Here is a 12,959-nt window from a genome sequence, read left to right on the forward strand (position 1 = left end):
TAGGACAACTGAGGTCAGCAGGGATTGTGTAGAAACAATAGTGATAGTCTAATTGATCGACACGATCAAACATGGGGTCCCTGTGGATTGTTAGTTTTGATTGTGTGGCAACAGTATCCACGTGTCTCGTCTGTCTACTATTACTATGTCTATTCTCATGGTAGGCAAAATACTAGGTTTTTGTGGGACCTTTCCCATGTTACCTGTCAGTGTCTTATTGGTTGACTCTAAAATTGTCGGCCTGTTACCCGGATTCTGTTTATGTGTGTAATAAGCGTCTCTAAACAATTTCATTCATAGTGTTCATTGATCAATATGACCGAAAATTTGATCCAAAAAAGTTCAATATTTAAGAAATTGGGATAATTACACTTTGCCCATTTGTAATTTGTCTCTAATTCGATATGTCTATCCGTGGTTTAAAGTTTGACACTTTACCCACCTGTAGTTCCCACCGTTGCTCTGTTGTAACTCACCTCTCTCAGCCGTTACTTTAACACTAAATATGTAAAAAATCAAATCCCAAACAAATCAAAACACACTCAATTAAGTCTTTATGATAATGACAATTTCTCAATTGACTATGCCTTCTTTGATGGAGTAAGCCAGCTGCCAGCCCATCGTTGAATGAAGAACAAAGTGCTCAAATATTCTCTTTTCCAACATTTCTCATACACACAAATTAAACTAAATACAAAAAATTTCATCCCAAACATCTCCAAATCCAGTAAATCAAAACCTAACCAAATCAATAATAAAACATAAAAATCATCCAAAATAACCAACAAAGTTATAAACTTCACAGGTTGAACACTGATTACACCACCACTACCGCCACCACCGGCCGAAAACCCAGATCTTTAAGGCTCTCTCAGTTCAAGCTCTTGATGTCTGGTCCTCTCTCCTCTCTCTCTCTCTCTAACACATCATCTTTATCTCTCTCTTTAAACCCATGGTTGAAAACCCAGATCGGTAGTGATTATGTGGGAACGAAGTGAGTGGAGCGCAGAACTTGGAGGTCTTGTTGTTGTTCAGCACGCAAAGCGGATCGATCGAGTGGTCGCGGAGGTCCCAGAGGCGGATGAACTCAGATGAAGTCGCGGAGGTCCCAATTGAGTTTGGCCTTACGGGTCTTCTTTATTTGGATAAATTTCTTGTCTATTGATATGAATTCCCCAGATCCTTGTGGGTCTTCTACATGACTTGTTGATATAAATTTCTTGTTTGGATAAAGGGTCTTCTACATGACTTGTTGATATAAATTTCTTGTTTGGATAAACCCAGATCCTTGTGGGTCTTTTACATGACTTGTGCTGTCAGATTGAGAGATGAGGGGAAGCAAACAGATGAAAATTGATATTCACCCAAAAAAGGAGAGAGGGATTAAGAAGATAAATTTAAGATTTAAAGCAATTACAAAGTAACTTTATTCATGTTGTACGTCTCACTCATGAGCTGAGTGTTAACAGTGAAAGGTGCAATATTCTTAGAAACTAGACAATTTGAGTCATTAAGTCAGTGATCTTGTATAGGTTGATCTGGGTTTTTTTTTTGGTATGTTCTTCGTGTTCAAGATTTGTGTGAATAGAGAGAGAGAGAGAAATATCACTTTTTGATCTCTTTCTCTTGCATTTTTGTGCTATTTTTTGTTTTGAGAGGAGAGAGACATAAAACTTGAGCAAAAATACCTATTTACCCTTAATTTTAACAGAGGTGGGTTACGGCAGAGCAACGGTGGGAACCACAGGTGGGCAAAGTGTCAAACTTTAAACCACGGGTAGGCACATCGAATTAGAGGCAAACCACAGGTGAGCAAAGTGTAATTATCCCTTAAAAAATTATATATATAGACACGTTATAATAATTTGATAGATATAATGTGACATCGGATTAGAGGCAAACCACAGGTGAGCAAAGTGTAATTATCCCTTAAGAAATTATATATATAGACACGTTATAATAATTCGATAGATATAATGTGACATCGGAGTCTCTCAAGATCCAGCAAACCCAACTTGATGTCCGTCCAGACCCAAAAACTTTTTCCATTTATTATGAGAGAATTTGAACATTTGACGTTTTTATTGAAAACATCAAGAGATATATATTATTATGGAAAAATTACATTTTATTATCATAAACTATACCTCTAATTATACTCTGCATTCTTAACTTTCCGAAGCACGATTATTACCATAAACTATAACTCATGTATATACTTTACACCCCGATGTCAATTCTATCGTTATTTAGGATGACATCACGTAAAAAGACTCAATTTCCCCTATTCTCAATTCCTTAAAAACAAAGGAGAAACTATACTTTACCACTGTAAACTATACTCTCAATTACACTTTGTACCTTAAAATTTAATTTTCTATTTAAAATAACAGCAGAATTAACAGCGAGGTGCAAAGTGAACACATATTATAGTTTAAGGTGCTAACTGTGCATTTTAAAAGTTTGTAGTGCAATGTGTAATTTGGAGTATAGTATAGTGGTAAAATGTAATTACCCCTAAACTACTAGACTCTTGACAATAATATTTTATTTGTATACACAAAAAAAAAATATATATATATATATATATATATATATATATTTGATATGATAATGAATATAATTAATGTCCACATTAATAAGAGAATAAATAAATTTCTTGATTATTTTTTTTATTTAAAAGCTAAATATTAATATATAAAATGAATATATTAGTCAAGAGTTTTGTAACTCAATAGTATTGTTTGGTCTCCTTTATGAAAAGACTTAGGGTTCGAATCCCTCATTACCACTTATTGTAACAATTGAATAAAAAAGGTTTTTAATAATCTTAAACTTGTGACTAGGGATATGTAGTCAACTCGCCCAAATCAACCCAATCTAAGGAGTTAGTGGGTTGAGTTAGATTGTGAGATTTTTTTTTTATTTTTTTACAATGGGTCAAGTTGGGTTCGAGATATAAGATTCACAAATTTGCCTAACCCGACTCAATCCGCCTGTATTTAATATATATTTAAATTTTAAAAAATATATATATATTTATAAATATATTATACAAATTTTTATTTACTTTTTTACCCCTCTTCTTAAATAAAACCAAAACCCTAAATTTTCCTTGTATAGTCTGTGTTGATTTGGTGTTACACTCAAAATTATTTGGTTATAAATTTACTTTTATTTGTGGTGAGGTTGTTTTAATACTCAATTTAATAATAATAATAGTAATTAAAAAATTTTCTAACCAATGGGTCCAACTCAATCTAACCCGATCCACATGTGTTGGGTTAAACCCGTGTGATGCATTAGGTTGGGTGAGATTTTGTTAACCCACCATAGTGGGCTGTGTTGAAATAACCCCCTTAACCTGACCCATGCACAACCCTATTTGTAACAATATTCCAACGCTAGGTTGACAAATATGGGTTAGTTTTCTTGATATTTTCATATATATATATATATATATATATATATATATATATTGTAATTTCAATGGAATAGTTACTTGTATTATTTGAAAATAGTTTTTAGGATTTTAATATCATTAGAGCACTCACAGTATAGGTCTAGAAATTGTTAAAAATCTATTTTAACACCTCAAATCATAAAAACATACCCACAGTAAAGTTACTATAACCCAAATATTTTACCTTTTAGCTACAGTGAGCTGTTATCTATAACAACTCATTGTAGCATGAAGTCAAACATAAAAAAACTCATTTTTTATTCACCAATGATCACTTTTTTCCTCAAGTCTCTTCTCTCTCTCTTCTCTTTCTCCCGTGCCTTTGTATGTTCTTGGTGGTTTGCGAGGGTCTTGTCTAATTTGGTGGGTGAGATCATGAGGCACGGTGGTGATGTGTGTTTGATTTGGTGGGTTTAATGGGTTTGATTTGGTGGGTCTCGGTGGCTTGATTGTGGCGCCTCGATGGCTTGATTTGGTGGGTCTCACCAATGAAGGGTTTGGAGACGAGGCGGAGCACGACGAGGCCATAATTAGGAGTGTCAGTGGCTTTGGAGAGTGAGGACTTGGCGAGGCAGCGGGGCGCAAGGTTCCACTCCTTAATCGAATGTGATTTTTAGATTTGAGATTTGCGTTTTTTTGGTATTGATATTTGGGTTTTTGGTATTTTGTAGAGAATATTTTTTATGGGTATTGATAATTGAATGTGATATTAGGTTTTTTTTTATATATGTTTTTGATGGGCTGTAGTTGGTACTGATGATAATCAAATGTGATTTTTGTTGTGGCTAGCTATGGTGGGTTGTTGATGAAGGTGGTTGTTGTTGTGGTTGTGGGGATTTTGTTTTGGGTTTTTTGTTTTAGTGGTGGATTGTGGCTGCCACGGTGGCGGTGGTGGGTAGCGATTGTGCTAACTCACTTTAGTGGGTAATGGTGCAGTGGATTGTGGGTCACGGTGATTGTGTGGTTGAGATTTGGTGGTGGATTGGATTGGTTATGGCTGAGGTATGGTGATGATGATGGAAGAGGAAGGTGGAATGGTTTTTATGATTTGGAAGAGGAGGCGAAAAGTGGAGGCTGGGTTCGTGGTTTTGTTTTTTTTGGTCTTGTGGTGGGTTGTGGTTGTCACAGTGGTGGTTATGGTTGGTGGAGCAATGATGGGAGTTTTGATTTGCAGAGGTTATAGGCGCCGGTGATGGCTGTTTTGGGTGGATTGTGCTGGTTGTTTACTGAATTGAATATATTATTTATTTTGTTATTTTTATTATTTTAATGTGTTGAATACAAAAATAAAACATTTAATGTTGAGTGTATATAATGATTTCTATCACTGTCCTTGTCCCCGTCTCTTTATTATTATTATTTTCCTGTTTTGAGCATAACTCCTGTCTCTTCTAAGTTCTAACTAAAAGAAAAGAAATAATATATTATCATTGTTTAGAAATGAGTATATGATAGTGCGTTTTTCAAATTATATTTAAACAGTATAAGAGAGTGCTTTTTATATTTATTTAAAGAGACTACTTAATATTATAATATGAAATGTCATTATCATTAGTTACTTGTACATTGTAATTTAAAAAACGTATTACAGAAGAAACAATATATAAATCCATACCCCCAACATTGTATCACTCTCTCGATGGAAAGTTTGAACTAATAAGAACATTGTCCAAAGATTTCAGTGACATGTATGATGTATGAACTATGAAGGTGTATATATGTATAGTCAATTCAATTCCTCTTGCATTGTTCCAAAGGCCAAGGAAAAGCACACTTCTAAGCACTCTCAAGGCCAATTTTGAATTTAACCCCCACACCAAGAAATAGCTAAATAATAAACCAGACTAGGCTCATTTGTCTGCCACATTACTTTTACATGAAAAAAACCCTAACATGATGCACTCACACTGAGGAACATAATGGTCCTTAATCTGGAAAAAATTGAACCATATATAAACACTAAAAAAAAAACTTGGGGAATAAAGAAAATTTATAATTAAAACCCAGATTATATGGTGCATTATGATTGCTCGTATGGGAGGAGACACGAGTGTGTTGTTAGACACTTTTGACTAGAAAGTTGTAGTAGCTAAACCACAAAAGGCTCAAAAACTAAAACTAACATGGGTCAATTTCAAATCGCATCAAAGTGTGCAATTTTTATAGTTCTTTTTTGTTTACATTAATAATAAAACCCCACTGATCTCAAAGTGTGTCTCTCTCTCTCGTCAAAGTCCAAAGTCCTAAGAAAGACATGCTAATCTTTTTTCCATAAAACCCGGGTGACCCTTTAACGCTAGTAGAAGAAAAAAGTGTGTGCCTGCTGTTTTGGAGAATGTGCAAAATTCCCGTCTGACCAAACGCGTCAAAGAAATCACTCTCTGAGGTAAGAGAGGGAGGCCCCTATCTCCTCGCTAATATCTTTCGGCTAAAATTTTGTTTGAGATTTACAAATTCGCTAATTATTGTTGTACACGTCAAGTTATATATCAACATAATAACTAGTTTAGCGGTTAGATCTTGGATCAGTAAGGTTTTATGGCCTGTTTGGGAGTTTAGAGAGGGAGGAGAGTAGAGGAGAGTAGAGGGGAGGGGAGTAGTGGGAGGAGAGTAGAGGAGAATGATTACCCTCCACCTTGTTTGGATGTTTTTATAATTAGTAAGGGGGAAGGGAGTAATTAGCCCTTCCTCTTGTTTTTAATATTGTAATTTTATAAATATAATAAGAGTAAATTAGGTAATTTACTTTATCAATAATTTTATGTGCTCTACTCTCCCTCCAAATCTCTCCAATTTGGGGGAATTAAAAATGAGGGGGTTGGAGGTAGTTGAAACCTCTTCAAACCCCTCCCCCTCCTTCCTTAAAAAACTCTCAAACAAGGTAATTGAATTACTCCCATTCCCTCTACTCTACTCTCCCTCCTTTTTTAAATATCCAAACAGGCCATTAGTCTTAAGTTTGAGTCCCTTGATCTTATTAGTGAACGCATTGGTGTCCATCTTTCTTGTCATTCTCTCTTCCTATACTTTTTTTTTATTATAAAAAAATTACATTTAATGTCTATTTGACATGATTAATTTTGCCAACTTATTTTACTATTCAGCTTATTTGTGCTACTATTCATGAGTTCCACTACACTTTTTGGTACTATTCATGGGTCTCACTGTACTATTTTAGCTAACTTTTACTTTTATCTATAGTATTTTCAGTAAAAAGTTTTCAGTTTCAGCAAAATAAGCGAATCCTAAACAGACCCTCAGCTATACATTGTACCCACTCCAACTAAAATCTATTTTGAAAACACAATTTCAATTATAATAGTAAAATTTTTTTTTGAAAGCATAATTTTACAAATAAAACTGAAATTGTGTCATTGTGATTTGAAAACACAATTTTAATTGTAAACAAAATATGTAACTATTCCGGCTCCTTCGTTCATTATGATATTGATATTACATAAATTGTAATCATTGTCACTTCAATTTATAAATTTTTGTATTGTAGTAAAATTGATGATAATTTTAATATCTTACACATTTTGAATAATGATATTAATGAACAAAAATTTTCGTTTTTTTCAATAGTTATTACGATCATAAGTTATGATAGGTACAACATTAATTTTATATGGATGTACCGCAAATATATTTTTATAATGCGCCACTCAAAACTCAAATTCTCCGTTGTGATGAAAAAAATTTGTTTGAAAAATTTTGTGCCACTTCATTGAATACTTTTGGCCACTCTAAAAACAAAACCTCCATGGTGAGGAAATCTAAATGAGAGCTGTACTCCATTGGAACTAGCTAACTCCTTTTTACATGAGACTTGACCAACCTTTTCTTTCTTCATATGGTAGTGCAAAACAAAAACCTTCCACACAAAGGAAGGCATATATCATACTACAGTAATTCATTGCCCTGTTAGTGTCAAAGTGGACAATCTTTTTCCGGGTCTTCTGTGAGCTTTGTATAACCATTTAAGCTCCTTTCGGTGTAACGAAAAAAAATTGAAAAGCATAGTTTTTTCTGATGGTTTTATGAAGTACAATGTGGGGTTGTTTTTCTTTTTCCTATTGTTTTCTACATGTTTTCATTACACATGGAACCATTATGATACAAACAAACAGTACCAAACAGAGCGGATCCTTTTTAATCTTATCTATGATATTTAGTGGAGTAGTCAAGGGTCATAGATTCTAAAAGTCTAACACATTCTTAAAAGAAATGTAAATTTAAACTAACATTTTATAATCCTTGTCATTTCTCTCTCTCTCATTTTTGGTTTTATAGTTTGATTATAAATTTCCTCATGTTTTTACTTTCATGAGGTCCATTGCATAATTAGAAAAGACCATAATAATAAGCAGTGCCTAAGAATTGAAGATTTGGGAGATGCTAAAAACAAGAAAAAGAGGTTCAACTGTTAGATTATGATTAGATTAAATGCTATTCCCAATGCCATTTGGGCATGTGCAGGTCAATCAAAGGGAATGAAATCATACTTTTCTTGTTGGAACTGCTAATAAATTGGATCAGTGTCCCACTTATATCTTTTGTTTGGGCAGTTTAATCCACCTTGCTTTACAAGTGTTCTTTAAGCTTTTGATTGCCCTTTTGACTATAGCCTTTTGTGATTACTTTTGGGGATAAGAGACAGTGACCCTTTTCTCTCTATAATCAAATTTGGTGAATTTAATTGAGCTTTTTAGAAAAGAGATTTTGTTCAGAGCCGTTTGCAAGTATAAAATGTCAGGACAATTGGTCCTTTTTTCTCTTTGCAACAATTAGTCATTTTCTCCAAATTTACCCGCCAGGTCTTATTTTTCACATAAAGTACAATGTCACACTTTTATCCCTTCAGTTGAAAACCTAATAATAATCTGTAAATTTCAGATTGAAATGCCTACTTATAAAAACTTTAGATATTAAGTAATACTATTAACATGACAAGTTATGATTGAAATAATGTCATTTTCATGTACAACTTTTATCAATTTTAATCACAAATGTCAACTCAGTTGTTGTGAAAATTTTTGTATCTCTAACTTATGTTATAAATTATATTGATAGCATACAGAAGGTACAACAATCATAGTACTTACTTTTAACCTCTTGCTGAATTGGCTTGAACATCAATATAATAACAAAGTTTGAGCTCACATGGAGAAGGTAAAACTGAATATTCCACAATAAGAACAGTAATGCTAAAAATCCATATGTGAATGTGAGGCAACAATGAAGTGACAAACAACAAAGCTGGACTTTGACTTATGGAGGGCCCTTTGTGAAGGAACTTTTTTTGTTTTTTGTACTCTGAAGTGGGGTTGTTGCCATTATGCAGGACAGGGGAGCCTATATCTATTACTAATTTCTGTTTGGTTATTAGAGAGAAAAATATATAATCTTAACTGCTCCTTTGAAAAATTATAAAGCAGACAAAGAACATCCAAGGAATTTGATTCATTTATTTTGCATAAAATGCGGATTCACATGTGCTTATTAGAGATTTAGAGGTATTATTATAGATGACCTGTCATTCTTAATATTTCTGTAGCTTCAAAATTCAAATATTTTGAGACTTTCTAGGAGTATGTTGACAAAAAAGTGAAAAAACCATGCCGCGGTTTTCCATTTCTGGTTCTAATCTATAGGATTAAGTTCGGATATTATTTGTACCAACCATTCAATTATGGTTCTAATTATCATGGGAGAGTTGTCAATTAAGGTCAGTCTACATGGGACTTTTTGATATAGGGATTTCTTGCTAGTGACATTACATTCTCTTTAAAAAGAAAAAGAAAAAAAAAACATTATAGTGTAAATTAATTTTATCTTTACTTGGTAAAATTCTAGGTAGGTACTAATACAAGTTGCTGGTTTTGCATGTGACTTGACTACATTAGGATTCAATTTTTCCGGTTCTTGACAAAACTTGAATTGACATGATCTATATTTAGCTCGACAATAATAACAACGAACTAACATCACGTGAAATTTGGTTGGGTCTGATTGCTACAAGCATGATATCGTAGATCATGTGGATTGAATTGGATAAGTGTATTGTATGAACATATTAAATCTCACATTAAGCGTTGACTAGGTTGAATGAGCATTAAGCTATATAAATGATTAGATGAATCCTAATTGAATACTTGAATACTCTTTTTGGATATTAATGCAAATGTAGCTAGCACTCTCCTAGGTTACTTATTCAAAATTAGTAGAATTTTCAGCTTGTGGTTATGCATAAATAAAAGGCAAAAAAATATAGGTTAGGCTCTTATTTAAACTTGGAAGAAAGCGACTGTTACAAAACAAAAAAAAAAACAAAAATTAGAATCAGAAGAACTGTTTAGTAGACCTGAATTCAAAGTTTTGGACAACTGAAGGAATCTTTATTATCACTCATTAGCTTATTTAAAAATGAGATGAAGAATTTATAATGGGCTTCAATGAATAAGAAAAGAAAAAAAGAATTTATTAAAAAAATAAGTACGTGGAAAAAGAAGAATGGTCTTCCATAGAATGACATGCCTCGTTGTCCTTTTTTCCTTCTCTCCATGGTCGAGACCAGTCTTTAAAAGACCTCTCCATAAGACTCAGTCACAGACACACTTACATTCAGAAACACAACCTTCACTCCTATCATTTGCACTCTCATTCATTCATCCTACCTATAACTCTTCCTTTCTTTCAACATTCATTTTTTTTTCACTTTCATTCTAGCTATGTCCACCTCCAAAACCTTGGATAAACCCTTCCAAGGATACGAGGCAGCTAGTAGCCAAGTTCAGAATGGTTTTGCTCTAATCCAACGTAATACATCACCATCTCAACCTGGTGAAAGAAGAGGCAGAAGGAAGCAAGCTGAGCCAGGAAGGTTTCTTGGAGTTAGGAGGAGGCCATGGGGTAGATATGCTGCTGAAATTAGAGACCCAACAACTAAAGAAAGACACTGGCTTGGCACATTTGACACTGCTCAAGAAGCAGCTCTTGCTTATGACAGAGCTGCCTTATCCATGAAAGGCACACAAGCAAGAACCAACTTCATATACTCTGACAACACTACCTTCCACTCTCTTCTGGCTTCATTTGATGTTCAAGCAGTCGTACCAACCTCTTCACAGTTCCTCACTACTACTACTACTACTACTACTCACACCAAACAACCCACCAATATTCATCAGAGTAGTACTCCACAGAAGCTTAACAATTGTACTCGTAGCGAGAGTGAGACCTCTACCCAATTGAAAAACAACACGTGTGCAGAAATAGAAACTTCATATGGGGTAGGGGTAGCAGATGATAATAGCTTCTTCTTTCCTAATGAGTCTAACTCAGGCTACTTGGGATGCATAGTTCCTGACAATTGCTTGAGACCTTCTTCAAATCCCACCTCTACAAACTCCAAATATAGCAACTTCACTACTTCAAATGACTCGGCCAACACAAATTCCATTGAAATTCAGTCGCATTGTGACAGTCATACACTTCCGTTTGACTTAGTGAATGTGCCAACTGCTGCTGCAACAGCCTCAAATTACCCAGGAGATTTTTCTTGCCTTGATGAACTCAATCATGGTTTTTGGGATATTCAGCAGTCATGGGAGTCAAATTCCAGTGAACTTTCAGCCATGATCAACAACCCATTGATGGTGGAAGATGGGTGCATGGGAGCTTTGTATCCAATCATTGACAATCCAAGTTATGGGCTAATAATGCCTCAGGCTGTAGCTTCTTCAACCACTCTCTCTCCATCAGTTTCTCCTTACAGTGATGTAGTTGACTTGGGCTATTCACTCTTCTGAGTCCTGGTTCGTTATATTAGTCATTCTACTTAAAGTGCACCTTTTTTCTTTTTTTGGTTTTTCTCGCAACTCTCTCTTCCGCTGTAATTACACTAAAAACTTCCATACTTGAGCAAGAAAGAGAGATCTGGTGAATTAATGTCCATTTTGGTTCTACAAGGATTGAATGAAAGTTCTTTGGAAATATTTGTTTGGCTTCTTTTCAGACACCAATCATGATATGATATCTATTTTAATATAGTCTATGAGTCTATCTTGCTCCTTATAACATACATAAACTTTAACTGCATGATGTTTTTTACTCTTTCTGGCTAATGTTAGCCCTACAACCCTAACTTCTCCTAAAAATGCATGCAATGCAAGCACACTGGACGAAGATGAGTGATACATAAATCAATAACAAGCTAAAATCTAACAAGTTCATTGCAGTGCTTGAACAGTTCACAGTTTCCTTGATAATGACTTGTGGGTTGGTGGAAGGTTTATGTGTTCCAATAGTTGCTGACCTATTGAGACCAAAAGTTCAACTGTCAAGATTGCTTGATGAATATGTTAAAGTTAATGGGTGTGCGAAATTGGGGTTGCCTAGGATCCACGCAGAAAAATATTTGAGGTGAGGGTTGCATTAGGTTTTGATTTCAACTCACCAATTTCAAGATAAGGAAGAGATCACACCCTATCTATACTTTAGGACCAAAAAGGTTACAAGGGCACAAAACACTATTACTGGTTGTTTACGTACAGAGAAGTCGGTGCCAAAATTTATCATGACAGGATCATACTCAATTATTTACTCGAGACCAGTTAGACCCATTTACCAATTTAATTGACTGATATGATTAAATCTGAATATTGAAAATTAAGCATCAGTTTCCAAAGTATTGGCCTAGAAGTCAAACATGCACTATCTTCTCATTTATTCTAAGAAAGTCTATAAACATAGAAAAATTGACAAAAAACTACCTATCTTATTAATGTGACAAATTGTTAATGGTAGATTAAAAAATGATATTAGTAATGGGTCTATATAAAAATTAGTAAAAACTTACCAACTCAATTATTGTAAAAAATATATAATATTTTTTGTGTTTGTAGCATTGTTTGTTTATTTTTATTAGTATGAATACACATAATGATAGGTTTGGGTCCTTTGGGATACATATAATTTATTGCTGATTTGCCATGGTCTTTGTGGTCTGCAGGCATGATTACAAATGATGGTCTACAGAAGTTGTGATAGCTAAAGCTAATAACCAACGTTCTAGCAGGAGGGCGAGTAAAACAGATTAAAAGAATATATATATATATATATATATATATATATATATATATATATATTAGTTAGGTTCAAGTTATACTTGGTGTAACTCTAAGCAATGTTACACTATCCAATAACTTGTTATTAAATTCATATATTAAGAATCCCACCGTTGAATTACATATTCTATATGTGCTTAACATGCATGTCAATTTTCATGCCAATCGAATGTTATTTACCATGTAATCCATAAACTCATCTTATGAATTATGTTAAATTACAAAAACTTGAATTTAAACAATTGATTAATAATATGACTATTAATCTTTGATCGCCGTGAAATTTTGCAAGTATGGAGAGTATATAAATATAATGTAATTCAACGGTAAATTTGTCAAAATTCACATCTAATAATATTTTATTTAAG

At 33.8% G+C, this 12,959-nt stretch overlaps 1 protein-coding gene across 1 annotated transcript; it reads left to right on the forward strand.

The window, feature by feature from the left end:
* Positions 1-10,079: 10,079 nt before the first annotated feature.
* LOC142623175 (ethylene-responsive transcription factor ERF086) lies at positions 10,080-11,367 on the forward strand. Its single transcript, XM_075796574.1, has one exon. The coding sequence runs from the start codon at positions 10,195-10,197 to the stop codon at positions 11,272-11,274; it is 1,080 nt and encodes a 359-aa protein (XP_075652689.1). The 5' UTR covers positions 10,080-10,194; the 3' UTR covers positions 11,275-11,367.
* Positions 11,368-12,959: the final 1,592 nt, after the last annotated feature.

The sequence above is a fragment of the Castanea sativa genome, chromosome 2 (assembly GCF_040712315.1).
Source record: "Castanea sativa cultivar Marrone di Chiusa Pesio chromosome 2, ASM4071231v1".
Classification (NCBI taxonomy): domain Eukaryota; kingdom Viridiplantae; phylum Streptophyta; class Magnoliopsida; order Fagales; family Fagaceae; genus Castanea; species Castanea sativa.